Source organism: Balaenoptera musculus, chromosome 1, assembly GCF_009873245.2.
Source record: "Balaenoptera musculus isolate JJ_BM4_2016_0621 chromosome 1, mBalMus1.pri.v3, whole genome shotgun sequence".
Lineage (NCBI taxonomy): Eukaryota > Metazoa > Chordata > Mammalia > Artiodactyla > Balaenopteridae > Balaenoptera > Balaenoptera musculus.
In genome coordinates, this window is record NC_045785.1 from 125,581,537 (window position 1) to 125,604,065 (window position 22,529).

At 39.8% G+C, this 22,529-nt stretch overlaps 1 protein-coding gene across 1 annotated transcript in view; it reads right to left on the reverse strand.

Annotated features, from left to right (window-relative positions):
- The window catches only part of F5 (coagulation factor V), a 90,462-nt gene that overhangs the window by 11,865 nt on the left and 56,068 nt on the right, over window positions 1-22,529 (reverse strand). The window contains 5 exon segments of the mRNA XM_036843773.1: window positions 1,801-1,980; window positions 5,288-5,498; window positions 6,392-6,628; window positions 7,375-7,537; window positions 10,362-12,308. Coding sequence (XP_036699668.1) covers window positions 1,801-1,980; window positions 5,288-5,498; window positions 6,392-6,628; window positions 7,375-7,537; window positions 10,362-12,308 — 2,738 coding nt within the window.

Sequence of the window (22,529 nt, forward strand, 5' to 3'; positions counted from 1 at the left end):
TTGGTTGACCACTACCAAAGAATCCTAAAATCCCTGAATTGCAAGTGGTTTAGAATATAGCTTAAGAGTTACCCATTTCTCTTTAGGCAGGACTACAGGTGTAACAAAGAGATCAGAACAAAACAACACACACACAAACTTACTAAAAATAAATTGCCCTGGGACTTTAAAAAATCTCCAACACCCCTTACTAGGAAGAAACTTTCATTTATCTAAATATAATGTTACAAGTTAACCCATATACAATACAGCTTATCAAAGCAACCTTGAATGATATGTCATTGGGCCTCAAAAATATTGTACATGTTTCCTGTCTCTCTCTTCATTTCTCTAGTTTTTCTTTTTTATCTGAGAAAATTAAAATAAAACATCCTTCCCCCATGTTTCAATTTTTCTATAAAGTTTACATTTTAGAGAGAGATGTACAAAAATTGTTTCAGAAAATCACTGAAAGAATGAGATTTCTGAAACCTCTGATTATCCATTCTGGTATTTAACATTACCTACCGCCAGTTAATACTTAAATTCTGCTGACTATAATATGTGACCATTTCCTAGATTGTGAGTCAAAAGTAATAGCTGATGGTCATCCTCTTCAAACACGCTAAAGAAGACCTCCAGCCTTCTACTCTCTAATGCAGATATTAGGTATGAAGATTTAGGTGGGCCAGCGAACCCCAGCTTCTCGCAGGCTCATGGAAAGGATGACTGATCTGGTAACACTTGGTGAAAAGTTAGGAGTGAGTTTGACCTAATCCTTTCTGCCCCTGATATTAACAGAGTGGGTCTTTATAGCTTTGTTAATGAGAAACTGGCATGTTTCAAACAAACAAGGACCCTTTTACCCCATCCTTAACTAAATCGGGCCCATTTGGGCTTGGGTGCCTACATCTGAGGCTGATTCACACATCAACCTCCCCACCCAAAGTCCTATCAAGGGACTGCCCTGATTAGCTTCTCAGATAGCATTTATGGAAGGTAGGCTGCTTGTTAAAAATGCAAAAAAATGTTAAAAATCCTGGGCCCCTGCCCAAGTTCTATCAGATCAAAGTCTCTGAGAGCAAAATCTCTCAGCATCTGCGTCTTAACCAGCTTTGTAAATTTGTATTATGTCCACCGCAGTTTGAGGATCAATAGCATCTAGCACTTACACCTCCACTCACACACCTATGATACACACCTACAAACCACTGGCACATAAAAGTCCTTCTTGATGATTGTAGTTTGTTTAAACCTTATCATTATTTTGCATATGAAAAGCTTTAAATACCTTTATTATTCTTTAGCTTTTAAAATCATTTAAAAATATATTTTTCCCCTCATGAGTCAGTTTAAGATTCAGATTCCTACAGTCACTTGCCCAGAGATATCAGGGTGATAGAGTGAGCAGTAGAATTCAAGAACCCCGAAATCCTGGCAAGTTTCTGATCTCCGCCCAGCAGAAAGCTTTAGCTGCCTGAACCTCGTGGGATTCATTTTGTGATCTGCTTTAGACCTGGCCTGCGTGACACATCACGGCTTGGAAGAATCTGCACTAGACAGAGCATCTCTGTAGAAGAAAGTTGGGCTGCACATTTAGTCCGTGTGGTGCTACAAAGAGTGCAGACATTTAGCTGACTCTTCTGTATTCTGCATGCAGGTTTAGAATATGGCTTTGCCCAGGATCCATGCCAGAGCCCATGCTTTAACCCCTTTGGAAGGAGAGGCACAAGGAGGGAACGAGGAAGAGTTACAGATGCTAAGATTGTCTGCTCTCGCCATTTTGTCACAGGGACCTCTTTTCATTGCCGAGATCTTTACCAGGCAGAAGAGGCCAGACCCCTAACTGGTGCTGTTGAGTGCCATTTTCCAGCAGGGTCTGGCCATGAAAGTGAACCACATGAATGTCCTGGGAGCCGCCTATGTTCAGCAGGTGCAACCTCACCCACTCTTGCTCGTACATTCTCAGGCCAGGCAAGTTGTAGATCATCCCATTAATGGCTGTAAGGACAGAGAGTTGCAATCAATCAAAAATCTGTGTACATCAGGAAAGAGGAAATATGAGGGCTCCCACTCACCACCCATCTTCTTTATTACTCTGCATGCCCAATCCCACCCAGACATAGTAAGGGGCCCCCTATATGTCATAATATCAGTAAGAGGCTGAAACAGAGCCACCTTTTCCTTCTCACACCAGCCTACTGCAGAATTGTGGGTGAGTACCCTTTCCAAGCAGTTTATCACTCTTTTCCCCAGGTTTACACTTTTCCTGTTCTGTGCTTTATCCATTTATTCTTTATAGTATGAATTTTCCTAGGCTACGAAAAGGGTAAGGACTAATGTGGGCAGATAAGTGAACTCTAGTCTTTAGAGGAAAGAGGGTAAGTGAGGGGATATGCAGTGTATCACCCTAAGGCCTCCTAAATTCAGAGATAGTTCCAGGCAAAATTAGGAAGTCGGTCTTTTTTTTTTTTTCATTAGTTTATTTATTTATTTATTTTTGGCTGCATTGGGTCTTCGTTGTTTGGTCTTCGTTGCTGCACGCGGGCTTTCTCTTAGTTGTGGCGAGCAGGGGCTACTCTTCGTTGTGGTGCGTGGGCTTCTCATTGCAGTGTCTTCTTTTGCAGAGCTCAGGCTCTAGGCATGCGGGCTTCAGTAGTTGTGGCACGCAGGCTCAGTAGTTGTGGCGCACGGGCTTAGTTGCTCCGCGGCATGGGGGATCTTCCCGGACCAGGGCTCGAATCCGTGTCCCCTGCATTGGCAGGCGGATTCTTAACCACTGCACCACCAGGGAAGCCCAGGAAGTTGGTCTTTATCTTTGTTGTACCCACCAGCCTTAGACATTCATGTTTATTCTCTCGTTTGTCTGATTGCTCCTCTGCCCCCTTCCCAGCTTGGATGTCTAGGGTTCTCAGACTTTATCAACTCTCTCCTTACTGAAATATTAGTGGTTTTTTTTTTGTTTTCTTTGTTTCTTTTTTTTTAATTTTTTTTTTTAACTTTTTTTTTTTTTTTTAAAGAATTTCACTTAATTTATTTTTTGGCTGTGTTGGGTTTTTTTCGTTTCTGTGCGAGGGCTTTCTCTAGTTGTGGCAAGCGGGGGCTACTCTTCATCGCGGTGCGCGGGCCTCTCACTATCGCAGCCTCTCATTGCGGAGCACAGGCTCCAGAGGCGCAAGCTCAGTAGTTGTGGCACACGGACTTAGTTGCTCCGCGGCATGTGGGATCTTCCCAGACCAGGGCTCGAACCCGTGTCCCCTGCATTGGCAGGCAGATTCTTAACCACTACGCCACCAGGGAAGCCCCGAAATATGTGTTTTTTACGCATCTGATAAACTTGATCACCCTAAAAGAATACATACAAAATGTTAATGATAAAGCTTAATGCTACCACGCACTTAATTGGGACTGAAGTGAGGGAAGTTTTGGTGGTGGTGGTGGCTGTTGTTTATTCTTCTAAAGTTAAAGGAACTACTGTGGAATTTCAGGAGCCAGGAAAGTGAATTTTTGGAGGGAGAAGAGTTGAGATCATTTTGGCGCTCTTAAAATTATATCAGGTATGAAAGTGCCTGTCTACATACTCATAACACCAGCCTCACCTCCTCATCTTAGTTTCTGTGTAAGAAATAGATCTCCTAAAAGTAAAAGGTATCTCCAGTGGTTATTAGGTCAGCACTGCTAAACCATTACATCAGGATACAAAAGTGAAGACGCTCAACAGAGTAGGCACTCAGTAAACATTTGATAAATTGAGCTGAGTGAATAAAATTCATTCGTTTGTTTACTAATCCAACACATATTTACTCAGTGCATACTGCAGAGGCCAGGCATAGGTGGTCTGCTTATCAAATACCCTGATAAGTTCTACAGTGGAAGATTACCAAATTACAGAGATTTAGACGACAATACATTTAAAACTAAAACTATACTGGATGCATTTTACGCTTTCTTTGAAGAATCAGGAAGCAGGGCCTCGAGGGTACTCAGCAAGTAAAGGGCATAGCTAAGAAATAGGCCTGTCTGATTCTGCAGTCTGTACTTTCCACTAGGTTGAGAGATTTTCAGAGGATGTGTTTCCTACCCCTGAGACCAAGCACCCTGGGCTGAAAGGCCTAGAGATTATAGGAGAAGAGAAAAGAAAGCTCTGCTTGGAGTCTGCGGGGCAGCTGTCAACTGACTGTATTCTAGACTGCTTAATAGAATTTCTTAACCTTGTGTGATAAGCAGAATCCAGAGGGTGGGGTTTTGGAGCAGCTTGTAAATCATATTGTTTCCTTTCCTCTACGCCAAAGTGTTTTTACAGGTGAGATCAGATTGTATTCCACACTTACAGAAGTTTAATAAGGAAAATAAGCGGAAAAGAGTAGCCTGAATATATAAGTGGGGTGGGAGAGGGAGCATAGACCGACTTAGCCTTGATGACTGGCTGGGGAGAGGAGGTGGCAGTGAACTGGATATTGCTTATAATGTCTTTTTTTTTTTTTTTTTTTTTTTCATTCCTGAAGCAATAGCAGCTTTCTTCTTTCCTATTACCCTGAATGACTGACCCATCACCCAAAGCACAGGACCTTCCTGATCAGAAATCTCATAGAAATCACCTCCATTTATCAAACTCTGAAAACAGGGTCTTCATTTGTCTTCTGATCCCTAAGTCATTCTATTTGTTGTTCACCAAATCCTAAATTCTGCCTTCCTCTAAAACTGTAGTTCCATTGCCAATTTACAGACAAAGTTCCTGAATGGATTTCAGAGTAGATATGCTTTCCCCTCTTTTCCCACCCAAATGCTCTCTTGGCACCCTTCTTCCATTAGCTGGCTACACAGTTTCCTATATCATTTTCTCCACATATGCTTTGGGTGCCACCTGGGAACTGCTGAGAGCTACAAATATTACAGTCATTCTTATTTTGAAAGTACGTGTGGGCGATCACTTCTACATAAATAATTGATCCTTTAGAGATCAAGAAACAGTTTTATTAACTGTTTAAATAGCAGAATAATGCTAATTCCTTTCCAATTTATGTTACCAACTGAAGCACACTGGCTTTTTTGTTGGTTTGCTTGGGTTGGTTTTGCAGCAGCCTTGTGCGCTATCTTTTAGATTTCAGATTTTTGTATACTCTCTTTCACCTGCAGTGTCACCTGCCAGGTTACATCAGCCCTCGTAGACATTTAAGGACCTGGTGTCAGTTAGAGCTCCTGGTTCCACAGAAGCGTCTCATGTCTAATTTTGGGAAGACTTATGGGCAGGAATCACTATCACCCAGTGATTAGGTTCAGAGACTAGATCAAAGTCAGAGGAAAATACCATGAAACTCATGGGAGTTTTTTACTTCTGAGGATGTGCGTCTCCAAGACCTTGTGGGCTTCTTTTCATAGTACCAGCTCTTCTTTTCATCAAAGACCATAAAAAGTAGGACAAATTCTCTCATGTCCACAGGCATGTTGGTCTCCTTATGAAGTGTTCCTTTTCGGCAGATCAGAAGGGGTCCTATCAAGCCTGAATGGATATCTTTTTCCTGGAAGACAGTAAGAGCAAATTGCACGTATTATCTCTTTCTCAAGATTTTCTTTGCCCTTCTGACAATCACTGATCATATTGAAAAGGAGACCTTCTCAGAGGCTCTGAATTTGAAGATTATAAATGAATAGCTTAATAAGCCTGGATATTAATCATCTAATTCTGTGACGTTCACAGTCCCTTCCTCTGATTAATCCTTTGTTTCGACATGGTAGTCATGATAATAATGATGATAATAATAGTGATACTATTATAAATACTATTTATTGAGCATCTACTATGTTAAATATTTTGCCTATAGTATCTTATTTAATTCTGACGACAATCCTATATGGTAAAAAATAAATTCATTTTTTGAACAAATATTACCAAGTGCTTACTATACATGCTATATACTGTTATCTCATTTTTAACTTTGGAAACTGAGGCTGAGAGAGCTCAAGTAACTTTCCTAGGGCTACACAGTCAGTGATAGGATAGGAATTGAAATCTAAGTCTATGCTCTCTACCATGCTCAAAATGAGGGAGTCTTGATTTTGTAGTTCTTTTATTAAAAAAAAAAAAAAAAGAATAAAAAGGCAGAAGAAAGCTAATACTTGTTCAAGGAAATTGCAGATAAACATCTTCTTCTGTAAAGGTAGTCACTTTAACTAGGGGCCAACCTTTTAAGTATTCCTCATTCCTTTCCACTGAACAAATGCTTCTCACTGTCATCTGAAGATCTGCATGGAGAGTCCCTGATTACGGTAGCTGTCGACTGTTGACCATGATCCTTACACATTCCTCATGGAAAGACAGATATTTACTAAGAAATAATCGTGACACTTCCATTTGGTGGACTCAGGTTATAAGTTAGGGGAAATGACAAAAACTTTCGACGGCTATGCTTACCTGGTTCACTGCTGAGTAGTAGGCCCAAGCCCGACAGGCGGAGCCAGGATTTTCTGGCCCTGATCGCTCAGTGGCGTGCCATACATATGTATAAGTGCTGTTGGGCTGAACGGCATTATCTTCCTTAAACCATTCAGGAGAGTCATCTTCATAAGTCTTTCCCTCTGATGATTTTTCATAGGAAAGCCCATGGGCATGAAGAGAATATGGTCTGGATGCTAAGTTTTTAAAACGAACCTACAAAAAAGAATGATTCACAAATGTATTTAAGTTTAATAAAGCCCAAAAAATGTCAGCATTATGGGTCAAAGTGGATGGCTATTAAATTGAACCCAAGATATATTGAATGCTTAGAATTGCAAAGTAACTTTCGTATATTATTTCATCTAATTTTACAACCATCCTATGAGATAGGGCCTGAGTAGTTTACTCCAGAAACGCCAAAACAGGTTTGTTTTTAGGCTCAAAGCAAAAGTATTGACATTATTTACAAATGAAATGATAAAGATAGGTGCTACAGATTTGAAAATGAATGAGGCTTGGGTTTTACTCACAATAAGGTTTCAACCTACTGGCATAGAGAGAGGTGCACATGTGAATGCAAGTTAAAAATCTGGAGACAAAAGGTGCTATAAACAAAGTATGAATGGGATTAGGTGGGAATGCCTGGGAGGAGCAATTCAGCTGAATGTTTAGGAGAGGTTGTGGGAATTAAAGAAAGTTTCTTAGGAGAAATGGAATTGGCCTGTATAGAATGAACAGGAGCTTAGCAGAGGGAGAAATAAAATTATAAGATCATTTTTTTTTTTCTTGAAGAGTGGCAAGTTACTTGGCAAGAAGTCTTTGAAAAGAAATGTAGATATTTGTTAATTTTGAAAAATAAGTAAGTCACCATAGCTCTCTTGCCACTTTCATCTCTACAACCCTCTGGTGCTTGTGGAAATTCCTCTGATGATCTTAGCAATGCTCAAAAGATGACTTACTTGGATAACGTCATCCACTTCAGCTCTAATGATAGGACCAAGTATGCCAAGATGCTCTTCATACTCTCCCCGAGGATCAAGTTTGTTAAAAGTGCTATCAAGGTACTTTCGAAAAACTACTTTCTTGTATATGGTGTCCTTTGAAACATCATCAGTGTCTTCACTGAAATGATAATAATAGCATTTGTTTAAAAGAACAAATTAAAGACCATTCAAGAATTTAGGAAATTATCTCTGTTTCTGAATATAGTATATAGAGAAGATATTTGATAAATATTTGATGAACAAATGAATTAAAATATAAATAACTAAAACCACAAGCCAGTAAATATCCTTCAACTCCCAGCTCATATATCATTTCTTGGTATCTCCTCCTATGATCCTTTAGACTGGGTCAAATCTCTAGCATTCCTTACATTTCTATACTATTACTATAGTATATATAGTAAATCCCTGTAGTATTCTTATAATATTTCTATAGTATATATAGTAAATTATATATCATTTATTCATGAGATTATCTATTAATATCTGACTCTACCACTAGAGTGAAAGCCCCATGAGGTTAGGGATTGTGCCTAGTTTGTTTATAATTTTTATTTCTAGTGCCTAGCAAGTTATCTGGCACATAGTGAGCAGATATTTATTTAATGTATTAATGAATGACAAATATAATCATATATTAACATAGCAGATTTTAATATCAAAAGCAGACAAAGCCATGTGATGGGACAGTGCCAGGACAGGCAGATGATAAAAGTCAGTTGATTTAGAGGGTCACCCCTGTAAGGTCACTGGATGGGAGAGTGTTTTATACTCTGAAAGTAGCCACTCTTCCCACATTTGCTTTTGCTAAATCATAGTATTCCTCATGTAGTTCGCCAGCTCAGTCTGGAGCTAGAGCACATCATATTTTCCTACTGACTCTTAAATTTCCCAGGAGTCTGGGAAACAGGCCAAAAGCTCATCCCTCAGTCTCACAGTATTTGTTATACAACATGAGCCATCCACAGAGAATCCCATTCTGCCTTCCTTCTAGCCTTTCTACCGGATTAACCCCGTTCTTCCAGACTCTAAGCATAACATACAGTCTCACAGAACACATGGGGAGGAGCAAAACAACTTTGCCATAAAAATGGGTTGCATATCTGGAATGGGACATAGGATTTTGAAGGAACTAGTTCCATCCCTTTACACTCTGGAAAACCTTATTCCCTCAGTGACTTGCTTAGAAATCCCTAGATAAACTATTTATTCTCATATAGTAATGGGTGCTACATCTAAATAGGAAGTCATGGGAGAAAGTCTCTTAAACTAACAGAATTCTAATATGGAAATGTCAGGCATCAGATTAATGAAATAATTTCTGTAAGTCATACCATGCATTGTGTTTGCTTACTCTAGCTGCACTTTGGTTTTAACTTCAGTAGTGTAACAGTTAGCTTTTGTAAAATCTGTGGCTATATCTGGACACTTCACACATGGTCCCCATGATATCCCTGAGAATCTGTAGTTGCTTCTCGTCCCCCTTTCTCTCCTTTCTCTATATTGTCATCCCAGAATATAGAACCCAGACCAATATGGCTTTCCACACTTGAGCAAAATTAAATTAAAAATTATCTTTTAAAAATGCATGTGGCTCCCTTAAAAACTCTCTGTTGTAAGTCAGGCCACTTACAAAGTTGCATCAACTCCTTCAACTCTATGGTTGAAGAGCGGCTGGAACCCTAAAATGTTAGAGCTGCAGCAGATCTTGGGGGCCACTTGGTGTAACTCCTTCATTAAAAAGACTGCAAGTAACAAGGTTCGGGAAAGGAACTGACATATTCCAGTAAACTAGGAATGGCTTAAAGCTTTTGAAGGGTTTCTCATTGCTCTTTGAAAAACATCAAAATTCTTCCCAGGGCTCACAAAGTCTAGTGGCATCTGATCTCTGCAGAGCTAGCCGAACACTTTCCTAGCACCCACCCTCTTCTTGAGTTCCAGCTACACAGGTCTTCAGCTTCAGGGCTTCCTCCTTCCTCAGGGCCTTCATCATGCTGTTCTCTCTGTCTAGAATGCTCTGCCCTCTCTACCTCCTGTTCATCTTCAGATCTCAGCTCAAATGCCGCTTCTCCAGAGTCAGACTCCCCAGTTCTCATATCTCCATATATCACCTTTCCTTATTGGTCTTTATCATGGTTAATTTTTACACTTATTTATGTGAGCACTTGGTTCATATCTTCCTGCCCAACTAGACATGAGTTCCATCAGGGCAGGAGTCCTGTGTTTATATTCTCTTTTATAGTCTCAGCACTTAGCACAATGCCTAGGAGAGAATAAGTACTCATTAAAGAGTTATTGACTGAGTGAGTCTATAAACCAAGTTAAAACAAAAGTTTAAATCAAGATAAATCACTATGTAATGAATGGCTCAGTTGAGGGTATAAACTTTCTTTTTGTTTCTAAGCTACTTTATACCCTTGGCCTCTGCTACTGGAATCTTACGGAATTTGAATTCATCTTCACCAAGATGCTATATACTTTATATTGATCAGTAAACAATTTAAAATGTCTTTGTTCAATAAGTAATTGCAAAAGGAGATTTCTACATCACAAGTTTGGATTTGAAGCCAACTTCAATGAAATCATATTGATTAGCCTATAGCTATGGATAGGTTGGGCTCTGCATTGGAGCAAGAAGGCGGGGTAGGAACATGTGTGATGAGAAAAGAAGAGAGAGGAGGGGGCTAATTTAACTACAAAATATTATAGACTTCTTAGAGTGATTGCTCTTATATTGTCCAGATGTCACCTAAAGTAGAGAAGCTAATCTTGGAATTGACAAAGGAAACAGTATAGACCAAGTTGCAATAGGGGAACTAAATGATACTTAACTAAGTTACACTTAGTATAATTTGCCCAGAATCATCTCCTTAGACTGCTGTAATTACTTTTTTTAGCAGTAGTGGAAAAGTGAGAATATAAAAGGAGAGAACTGGCCAAACCTTTGTGCAAATTTTGAATAATCCCAGGATAGTTCTTCAGCAGCAATGTAATAATTTTTTCTGTTTCCATTGTTGCTGCGAAGGTACCATGCTGCAATGTTGTCAGGATTTCTGGAGGAGTTGATGTCTGTCCTAAGATCAGTTTGGTAAGGGTCATCATAGGCCACAAAATCAAATTCACTATACTCTTCTTCACTGCTCTCTTCCTTCTGCCTTGGAATAATTTCAATGTAATCTCCATCATCTCTACTGAGGCCTACTATGACCAGTGGATTAAATTCTCTTGGTATAGAAGTGTTATTTAGTGGAGAGTGTGGTGGAGGAGATGGCATCTGACCAAGATCTGCATAAGGGAAAGTGTGACCAAATTCTGGGAGAGGCAATGACTGACTAGATTCAGAAGTGTGGGATGTCTGATCGAGATCTAGAGGAGGTGATGTCTGCCTGAGATCAAGAGGAAGGGATGTCTGACTGATGTCTGGAGAGAGAGTTGCCTGGTTGAGGTCTGGGGAAAGTGGCATCTGACTGAGGTTTGGGGGAAGAGTCGTCTGGCCAAGGTCTGGAGAAAGGGTTGTCTGGCTGAGGTCTGGAGAGAGAGCCTGGCTGAGGTCTGGGGAAAGCGTTGTCTGGCTGAGGTCTGGAGAGAGCATCTGCTGGCCAGGGTCTGGAGAAAGGGTTGTCTGGCTGAGGTCTGGAGGGAGATTCTCCTGGCCAAGGTCTGGGGAAAGGGCCATCTGGCTGAGGTCTGGAGAGAAAGTCTCCTGGCTGAGGTCTGGGGAAAGTGTTGTCTGGCTGAGGTCTGGAGAGAGAGTCTCCTGGCTGAGGTCTGGAGAGAAAGTCTGGCTGAGGTCTGGGGAAAGTGTTGTCTGGCTGAGGTCTGGAGAGAAAGTCTGGCTGAGGTCTGGGGAAAGCGTTGTCTGGCTGAGGTCTGGAGAGAGCATCTGCTGGCCAGGGTCTGGAGAAAGGGTTGTCTGGCTGAGGTCTGGAGAGGGAGTCTCCTGGCCAAGGTCTGGAGAAAGGGTTGTCTGGCTGAGGTCTGGAGAGAGAGTCTGGCTGAGGTCTGGAGAAAGGGTTGTCTGGCTGAGATCTGGATAGAGGGATGGCTGACTGAGGTCTAGAGAGGTGGTTGTCTGCCAGACTTCAAGTTCCAAGGAAGGGAACGTTTGACTAACATCAGTAGGGAAGGCCTTGTTTCTTAGGTCATAGTCGGGTGTCTGGCTGGGCTCTGGAGGAGGAGATCTGTGACTGGGGACTGTACTGGAGTGCGTTGGATCAGAGTCTTGAATAGGGAATGTTTGATAGTGTTCCTCTGGGCTCACTGTCTGATAAAGATCTGGAGGGGAGCTTGTCTGACTGGTGTCATTTGGGGGGTTTTGATCACCATCAGGAAGTGAGGCTATGAGGCTAAGGTTCATAGAGGGGAATGTCTGATTGATGTCTGTGGGAAGAGGTGTTTCATTGGATGTATGGAGTAACAATGAATGATTATGTCTCCCGTCTGAAAATGGGATGTTGGCCTCTACTCTCAGTGGGTGAAAACTCCTTGGAGATAGAGGAACATGGTGTGCAGGCTTCTCTTCCTTTTTCTTTCTTCGTGTCCTAATTAAAAAAAGGCCTTTCTTCAATCTACTATTTCCTCCATCTTGTCTTCCTTGTAGAGGTTTACGTCTAGTTACAAAAAATGTTGGGTGGCCACTCTGCTTTCCATGCTTGTTTTTAAAAGGGATGTTTTCTCCCCAAGTCCTTGAGTCATTCTGGGGGCTGTTTGGCAGCTTATTAACAGCATTGTCTTCATAAGCATCTTGGATTATTTCATAACTGCCTTTCTCAGAAACCAAATGCCATTCCCCATTCAGAATCTTAGATGGATCCTTTTGTTGTAAGAGTAACAGATCACTGGGAAGGTTCTCCCAGGGCCCTATTCTGGAAGAAGAAGAGTTGCCTTGGCTTAAATGTCTACCAGTTTTATGTGCTGGGAATTCCATCTGGGAGAACCTATGCTTTGTTGCTCGGCCTCTTCCTGCCTTGAATCTTTTACGTTTAGCATGTTCTTGATTTCTGAATTCTTCTGTACCAAATGCAAGCAGGCTTATCCCTGTGACATCTGAGTGTAGAGGATCTTCTATAGGATCTTCAGAATAAGGGCTGGAATGCTTTGCTGTGGGAGGGTTGAGAACTGAGTTCTTATCCAAGCTGGTGTGTTCCAGCGGGGGACCAGCTGTGGTGGCTTCTGGGTGAGGAAGAATTTTCAGAGGTTGTGCAAAGTTATTGGCAATAAGCCTGCTAATGTTACCTGGGGAAGAAGAATTTGAACCAACAGTTCTGTTGGTACTTGGAGGAATGAATTCAGAGTTGTTCTCCAGAGCCAGGGCAGTAAGATTGAACTCATCTTTCTCCTGAGTCGATGATGAATTTCTGAATGACCTGATTCCTAATGATAAAGCCAGTGTGTTCTGGTAATCATAGTCAGCATCATTATTTTTATCTTTGATTTCTGAAGAATCACGCATTTTCCTTGTAGTTATGGATGTAGATCCTGAAGGTTCGTATGTAATCTCATATGAGTCATCATCATCCCGGATACACTTGACATCCCTGAATCTCAGCCACAGTTTTTTGCTTCTTGGATTGGAATTCATGGTAGTTAACATCCAAGTTCCTACAAAATAGAGACAGAGAGAACAGAGAGCTCTGAGTACAGCAAAAGATATAAAAACCCTATGGTCCATTGTGGCAGATCATTTCCAGTGAACTTTCATCGGGGATACTGTGGTCTGTGGACCACAACTCATCTGTGAACTGTTGGTTACTGTTCCACAGTGACATAAGGAAAGAAATCGAGAGGAAAGTGTATAGGAAACCTTTTAGCAATTTGACATTTCTATGACATCCAATCATGTGATCAGCATACTTATCTCATTTAACAGAATATAGACCCAACATATTGGTCAGTGAAAATTAGGGAGAAAAAAACTTTCAGCACAGATAGTTTGAGAGTCACTATTTTAGAATATATTTTTAAAGGGATGAGTCAAGAATGAAATGGACTTAGAATATCATAAGCATCTTGTAAGTTGCACATTTTGTTAGAGAGCTGGAGTTAGGGGGAAGATGATGATGTTTACCCCCACAAATAAGAGACATATAGATATTTCTAAGTAATAAATAATTCAGGTGGGCCTAGGGCAGTTTTGAGTTTCTTTGAAATGGTATGATTTGCTGGCACACTGAAGATTTCCTGAAAAGTCTTCAATAGTTACCACATGTTGATTGTCTACTGAGTCCTAGGCACTTGGCACATATAACAATTAATGGTCAAAGCAACTCTGTAAGGTGTTATTATTCTGTTTTTCAGATGAGTAAACTGAGGCTCAGTGAGGTGGAGTAATTTGTCCAAGGCTACACAGATATCAAGTGGCAAAGCAGGATTTGAACCCAGGTCTGATGAATTCCAAAGCCCATGTGCTTTCCATGGCACTGCTGTCTCTGAAGCCAGCCTCTAAGGCACTATATCGGGTGATCACTAACCCTAGGGTGGGATGGCTGTCTTATAAAGCTGAAAAAGGCATTTTGATAAAAGAAATGCTCTTTTGTGGCTGAATGCTCACGCTTTCTCCTCAGAGTCATGCCTTATCTTTTTACTGTTGTAGCTTTACTTCTCACTTAGCCCAGAGAAGGATAAATGGAATGCACATTAAAGGACTGGCCCCATTTAAGTAATTAATTCCCCAAACAGAAATCATGAGTAGTACTGAAAAGAAAGCCTGCAAGGGATCAGAGAGAGAAGCCCAGGAACCATGGTAGTCTGGAGAGCTGCAGCAGACTGGGTAGATCAGAGAGTCCCCTTTAAGAGTCCAAGCTCTTACCAACATTATCCATTGTGACAGTCACAGATTCCCCACACATGGGGAAGAGGGTCAAGGTGTCCTCGTGTTTCTTTCCATAGATGAATGAGTGCCCAGTGAAGTGAATGGTCAAAATGTCATTCTGGGTTCCCATACTGCAGAAGTGCCACTGGACGGTGTCATCAAAGCAGAATCCTAGTGTGGGTATGCTCTCAGGCACATAGCCATTGATAGCTGAAAGAGTGAAATTTGTTGAAACATCAGGCCTATGCCAACAAAAGGGAATGTGTCTAATTATACTTACGGTAAATATCCCATTGGTAATTTGGTTGCATCTGAGCAGTGATTATCTGAGATAAGCTTTACCAAATCTAAAGTGTAACTGGAAGATCAAACTCAGACTTTTCAAATGAGAGCTTATTCTCCTAAGTTAGCCAAGGGAGAAGTGTCAGGATAAAGACAAAGCCTTTCACATTGATTTATTTATTCATTTTATTTATTCATTTGTTAAGTGTATATTAAATATTTTGTACTCTAGGTTCTGCTTTTAAAGATATTCCAAAGGTAACTTAGAATTTTGTCTAGAGTAATTTTACCTGGAGAAAAAGCATAATACAAGAAATACAGATTCTTGACGCATTAGTTATTTTTTTCTTTTTCTTTTTTTTTTTTAAACATCTTTATTGGAGTATAATTGCTTTACAATGGTGTGTTAGTTTCTGCTTTATAACAAAGTAAATCAGTTATACATATACATATGTCTCCATATCTCTTCCCTCTTGCGTCTCCCTCCCTCCCACCCTCCCTATCCCACTCCTCTAGGTGGTCACAAAGCACCGAGCTGATCTCCCTGTGGTATGCGGCTGCTTCCCACTAGCTATCTATTTTACGTTTGGTAGTGTATATATGTCCATGCCACTCTCTCACTTTGTCCCAGCTTACCCTTCCCCCTCCCCGTATCCTCGACGCATTAGTTATTGAATGCAAAGTAATGTCCCTAAAAATGAAGCCTATTTAGCACACTTTGCAATTTTAATTGCTCTGTCTTAGCATTTATATAATCTCTAGTTTGCACTCAACTATCAAGTTCAGACATTTTCATTCTCTTTCCAAGGGATACAGTTTTTAGTCAGTATCATTGTCTACTTATATACTAAGCATGATAATAATATCACAGATATGATTTCTATAAGGGCAGGGTCCATGTCTGCCTAGGTTACCACTATAGTCCTAATCTTAGTACAATGCCTGGAACTAGGGAGAACTTAAATATTTATCGAATAGCTGACATAATGTGTTTTTAGTTTGTGCCTCATTCAGGAAGCTTTTCTAAATGGTCTATAGCTGCACTAATTTGGGAGCCACTAGCTACCAGTGACTACTGGGCACTCGAAATATGGGTAATCTGGATTGAGATGTGCTGTGAGTAAAAAATACACACTGGATTTCAAAGATTTAGTAAGAAAGTAAATCTCATTAATTTTAATATTGATTATATGTTGAAATGATAATATTTATGATATATTAAATTAAACATTATTAAATAAATTTCATATATTTCTCTTTAATTTTTAATATGCCTATTAGAAAACTTTAAATTATATTTGTGGCTCATATATAATTTCTAACGGACAGCGAGCGCTAGTCTAGAGCTATGACAGATTCATTGCCAAAATGAAAGTAAGTACAGAAAGCTGAGGCTAACTCCCTGTTTTAAATTATTTTCCTGGCACCTGCCAGTTCTGAGAATCCCCAGTTGTTAGTTGTCTGAAGTTATATGAACAGACCATGGAGAAACCATCCTCGTACCTGTGGTTACTTATCAGAGAAAGTGATAATAGTGACTCTCAACTCTGAGGAAGGGGACGATGACCATTGTGGAGAAGTTTGCTTCCAGCTGGCTCAGTGAAATCTCTCCCAGACTTCCCATACCAGTGGCTTTGGGCACTGACTTTAAAAACTGTAGCAAAAGCCTGAACCTTGGCTCAGGGAATTCTTTCTGTTCTGAACTTCTTACTGTGTACTTAAAACTTCTTTATGGATTGACTTTCCAAGACTCTTGTCTCCCATATGCATTTTGCCTTAGTTTGATTTGACAATCCAATTTTGGATTATTTACCCTGTTTCTGCCCTAGCAGAAATAAGAAATAGACAAGACAAAAAAGTAACTAAAGGAATAAGCATTGTTACATTCATACTAAAGAGGACTACTTAATATTTCTGCCCTGGCCATAAAGAGTATTCACCTTGCACCCAGTCTAAAATCCCCAGATACCTCTGACCAAGGCCTCTTCCCTCACCATCCATCCCTCACCCTGTTCTTACCTGCTCAGAGCAAGTGCACATGCACATGTGCGTGTGCATGCACACACACACACACACACACACACACACACACACACACACACACTTTTGGAGCAGGAGACCAAGAAGACTTCTAAGGATAACAAGCTTTTTACCTCATGCTGTAAAAAGATTTCTATAATATCACCCAGTAATTTCATCACCAAATCCCTAGACTGGAAGTGAGGGTAAGAGGTGAGTGGATTCTAATCCATGTCTCTTCCTCTAGGAAAGTCACACTTCAACCACAGGAGTGAAAAACTGATGGACAAAAAGAGTGCTCCGACTTACTGCTCATGATGTTTGACTCATAAAACTTGGGGTCATCACGTTTCACCTTCTCAGGATTTTCACAAAACTTGTAGATGTTGTCCTCAATGTACCAGCTCTTGTTCTCATCAAACACAGCAAACATAGCTTGCTGCTCAATGTCTGCTGCCCTCTGGAGGGTAAAAGTGCTGTGTTCAGTGATTGACGTCCTAGCAGATTGATTAACTACAACACTGAGTTCTCAGAAACCAAAGGGGTACAGGTCTTGGGTCCAATGAAGCCATAAATTCAGACATCTGTGAGAGCCCATTGTGTACAAAGCCCTTGTTAGAGCCAAAGGTAGCATGTCAAGGCAAACAGAGCAGATCAGAAAATTCAGAGACTAAACTATCCTAATAGAAAAATCCCATTTCAACGTTAGCAACTGTAATTCTGTTTATCTCTGTTATCACCTTTCAACTCGAATGATTGATTGGATGTGCTCCAAATAGTTGCAAAGGATAAAAAAGAAGGGTGCAGTAGGAAAGTTTTATATCTCTCCCTACCTGTTTCCTTTCCCAGCTCAATAAATTAGGGTCTTCCAAATGTCTCTTTCTGCTTTTTCTAGGCATATATTTATTTTATATGCCTTGGGATGAGACTTCTTTGATTATAGCTTAGCCTAATTGGGAATTTTAAGTTAATGATATGAGGCTTTTATTCTTCAATGAAGATAAACTCAGAAGATCCATATCTTTGTTCACATTCTTCTGTATAAATTGGTCTTGCTAGAGATAGACCATTGTCTGGGTTCAACTTCATGAGAAGCTATGTCTGCAAGCTATGTCTGCCTGTATCTCCTTTCTCTCCCTATTGCAGGTCTCTAAAAATAACAAGGACTGGTACAGAGCTTTACACTTTTACCAGATGGTATCTCATTGAGCCGTGAAACAACCCTATAAAATTTTTAGGAGGGGGTAATACCCTTTTTTTTTTTAAATTTTATTTATTTGTTTATTTATTTATTTATTTGGTTGTGTCGGGTCTTAGTTGCAGCAGGCGGGCTCCTTAGTTGCAGCTCGTGGGCTTCTTAGTTGTGGCATGCAAACTCTTAGTTGCAGCATGCATGTGGGACCTAGTTCCCTGACCAGGGATCGAACCCTGGGCCCCCTGCATTGGGAGCGTGAGTCTTAACCACTGCACCACCAGGTAATACGCTTTTGATGAAAGGAAGAAATTAAGAGAAACTAGCACGGACAGATCTGGAATTTGAAACAAACAAAAAAAATACAGTATCACGCTGTAGACTTGCCTTCTCCAGTGAAAGTCCATATGGAAATAGACAAGACAAAAAAGTAGCTAAAGGAATAAGCATTGTTACATTCACACTAAAGAGGACTACTTAATATTTTCTGGTTCTCTAGAAGCAAAAGCCCCATTATTTAACAAGGAGAACTAATCTGTTCCAGTCAGAAGAAATTCCTGGAATTTCTGAAAGGTTACTTCAAGGACAAAATACCTGTATGCCTCGCTTATCCAAGGATCTGCTCTTACAAATTAGAAGTAGCCCTATCAGCCCAGAGGCAATGTCCCTTGTGATGTCCACATTACTGTAGTATGGTCTTGTTAAGCACTGAGCGTCGTTTTCCGTGGGTTCATCAGACTCTAGGATGTTCCACTTATAAGTATAGGTTTCCCCTGGTTGAACTGCTTTGATCATGGTGTTACTGCCTGAAAGAAAATATAGTCAAAATTGTTTTCGATTTTCAAAATTATTTCATGGAAATAAATTAAATAAACAAATAAGTAAATAAGAAATGAATGAATAATTTAAAATAATTGAGCTCTTGTTAGAATCAATGTTGGGAAAGGAATATTATTTTTATATTAAGTTCCACTTGATAGAACTCTGGATAGCATGTAGCTATTACATATTCGTCCACTAGAGGCCACTTATGGCACTAACAAAGGACACCATATTTTGTAATCATTAGGATAAACAAAATCCCTGAAGTGAGCAGTGTTTGGTTGTGACTTTGAGGATACCCCTATATGTGTACTACCTGACTGTATAAGTTATACTACTGGGCAAGGAGGACAGTAGAAAATTACGGCAACCTCTCAGAAGTCAATAGTTTCATTCAGTAGAAGTGAAAGGTTCAAACCTGAGGTGGAAGAAGAGTTGACTTCATCTTCATAAGGAGAGAAGGTCACACCATGAGGGTAAATGCTGTAGCTGCGGCTGGCCATATTTTTGAACATGATCTACAAAATTAACTCAAATTCATTATTTCAGGATTTAAGGTCAATCATGAGAACAGAGGATGCTAGCTTTGCATATTTACTTATGGGATAGTGTGTGTGTGTTTATGTCAGTGCAAACTAATGCTGTTTATCTGAGTGGCAACCTCTCCCCATCACCTGACAGATGCGTTTGAGAGAGTTCCACTCACATAGTAAGGTGGAAAATGGAAAGAGAAGTCTAACCTTAGAAGTGACATTTTCCTCACAGTATATCACTCTCTCCAAGTTGGTCGCCATCCCCTGTCCCCTCTCCTTTCAGCTTGGACCACATCTGCCTTTGAATCTGCTCCTTCTCTTCTCTTAGACCATGATCGCCTTCTCCAGCCTGCCAGATCCCCCAGAACCCTGTCATCAAGTCATCTTCTTGATGGGGCACAGAAAATAGCCAGATCCTGAATTGCCAATGAGGCATATTTCCACTTTCTAAGAGTACCTAAAAGGGATCAGAAATGAGGGAAGGAAAAGAGAACAGAGAAAGGCTGCTTTCTGTCCTTTTGTTATTTTTTAAATGAACAGAATTGGCCTTGTCTGTAGATATCCTCTTGGTTCATTCCCATGAAGAGGTGAAGGGAGGAGCTTTATGCACACAGGAGTCCTAGTTAGCCTGCTGAATCTTCAGAAGAGAATTTTAATCTTATCTTCTACTTGCTTGCCAAAGCATCTGGATCATCCTTAATCTGCAGATTATCTGAATTCTAGAATCTTGCCAAAGATTGCAACTTTCAATTCTCTGCAGTCTAGTTCTTATCAGAAGGTAAGGTGATGATGTGACACAGCATTTAAGGAAAACTGTCTGAAGAACACTCAGTGTTCTTGAAACATATCAAAATTTACCTGCATCAGAGACCAATCATCAGAGAACTACATACCTAGACCACATTGATGAATTGTTTTCATTCAGTTGGGTTATGTTCTCAGCTATAATGAGAAACATTATTTTAAAAAGCTTTGTAACTTTTAAATTTATAAATTTATTGTATCAGTAGGAAGTTATCAAGGATTCCATCTACTACATCACACAGCACCCTTTTTTAAGGATCCATGGGAGAAATTCCTCTTAAGTCTCAATAGCAGGGGAAACTGTGCTTCTTTTATGACTACTGTGACTCCTGCCCTGACCTAGTTCCCTTTTTACTTCGGCTGCTAGAAAGCTTAGGACAAAATTTGTTGACAACATTATAGGAGCATATGGTATGTGTTTCATCATACTTATCTTATCCTTGGCTTTATTTTCTTTGTCCCCATATTATCCTTCACCCCAATTACACTGGCTCCTTGTTTTATTCCTTTATAATTTGATAAACTGTCTCAGATTGTTTGTATTATGAGATAGGCTACAATAAGCACAAATACTAAATAAAAATTAAAGCTGAATTTTAATTAAAACTTATATGGACACATTAAAAAAATAACCAGTACTTATAATCTTGTTTTCACTATTTAATTTCTTCCATGGTTCTATATTTCTGTTACTTACTTTAAGTGTGTCTCTGACCTGGGCTCTGATAATAGGGCCCAAGATCCCCCCATCTTCTTTGCTATTGGGATTCTCCAGGCGTTTGGTGAAGGATGCATCTTGGTACTGTTTGTAGACAACCTTCTTATAATGTTTTCCAATTTGGTTTGAGAAATTATCCAAATGCAGAGATCTGTACTTTCTTAAAGTGAAATAAAATTTAAAAGATTAAATCATTTTCTCAAGTAGAGACCCCAGTATGATAGGGAAACCCTTATGCTTAGAAGTTCTGCTATTGAATTAGCTAAAATGCTAGTTTCCTTAAGGAAAACAAACAAACAAACCTTAATGTGGTTTGCAAAGTCCTGATACCTTCTCTCTAGTTGGAAAACTGGAAACCTCTGATCTGTCTCCTCCACCACTGATAAAGTCTTAATCATGGTTAGAACCAGCTGCTTAGATCTTCCTGTCACTATGGTTTCTAGAGTAGGCCTTCGCTATCTCTGAAAGGTCTACCTGGATGAAAGGATAAGATACACTATGAATTTTCTTAAGTATTTCTTATCACTTAACTTATGATATCCTTATTGGCTTTCCAGGTATTTCTCAATCTCTAAAAGCACAATCCCACTCTAGGAAGCTTCTGCTGTCTTTATTAAACATAAGTTCTGTGCTGTTGGGCGATCTCTTCTACCATCCCACCCAATCCTGGTGCCATCTGAAAACCAACTGCCTTCACCCATCTTCTGTAGCTACTGCAATAAATGATTTAGGGGAAGCAACATGAACCACTTTCCCCCTTAGTCCTTTTTATAGCCTTAGTTTGCAAAAGCAGAGTTCCATGGTAGAGTTTATCCATTTTATGCGTTTATTTTACACAATAAAAATCACTGACTGCTGCTAGAGAGTTCTGGATTCTTATCTCAACCCCACTTCCCTAACCCTTCCTGCATTTTCTAAATATTCACTTGTATTAATTTCATGTGTATAATTCCAGAGCATCTTTATGCAAATATGACTTGCAAATATAAATATTCTTATCCTTTCACTCCTTTAACAAAAGGCAGCTATTTATATATTCCATACTATACCTTGAAGTTTTTTTGCATTTTTTCCAGCTGTATTGAGGTATAATTGACAAATGTATGTATTTAAGGTGTACAACATAATAATTTATATATGAATATATGAGACTACCACAGTCAAGCTAATTACCACTTCCATCACCTCACCTAGTTACTAATATTTTTAAATTTTGAGAACACTTCAGATCTACTGTCTTAACAAATTTCAAGTGTACAATACAGTGTTATTAACTATAGTGTTACTAACTATAGTTAATATACTGCACTGTTTGTTAGGTCTCCAGAACTTATTTATTTTGAAACTGAAGGTTTGTATACTTTGATCAACATCTCTGCATTCCCCTCACCTCCCAGCCCCTGGCAACCACCATTATACTTTCTGCTTCTACGAGTTCGACTTTTTTAGAGTCCACATGTAAGTGAGATCATGCAATATTTGTAACTCTGTGTCTGGAATATTTCACTTAGCCTAATGCCCTGCAGGTTTATCCATGTTGTTACAAATGGCAGGATTTCCTTCTTTTTTAAGGCTGAATGATATTCCATTGTATATATAAACCATATTTCTAAAATTCATTTATCCATTGATAGACACTCAGGTTGTTTCCATATGTAGGCTATCATGGATAACACTGCAATGAACATGGGAGTGCAATATCTCTTTGATATACTGATTTCATTTCCTTGGATATATACCCAGAAGTGGTAGTTCTATTTTTAATTTTTTGAGGAAGCTCCTTACTGTTTTCCATAAAGGCTGCACCAATTTACATTCTCACCAACAGTGTACAAGGATTCCATTTTCTCCACACCCTCATCAACAGTTGTTACCTCTTCTTCATCCTAGGTATCCTCATAGGTATGAGGTGATATCTCATCATGGATA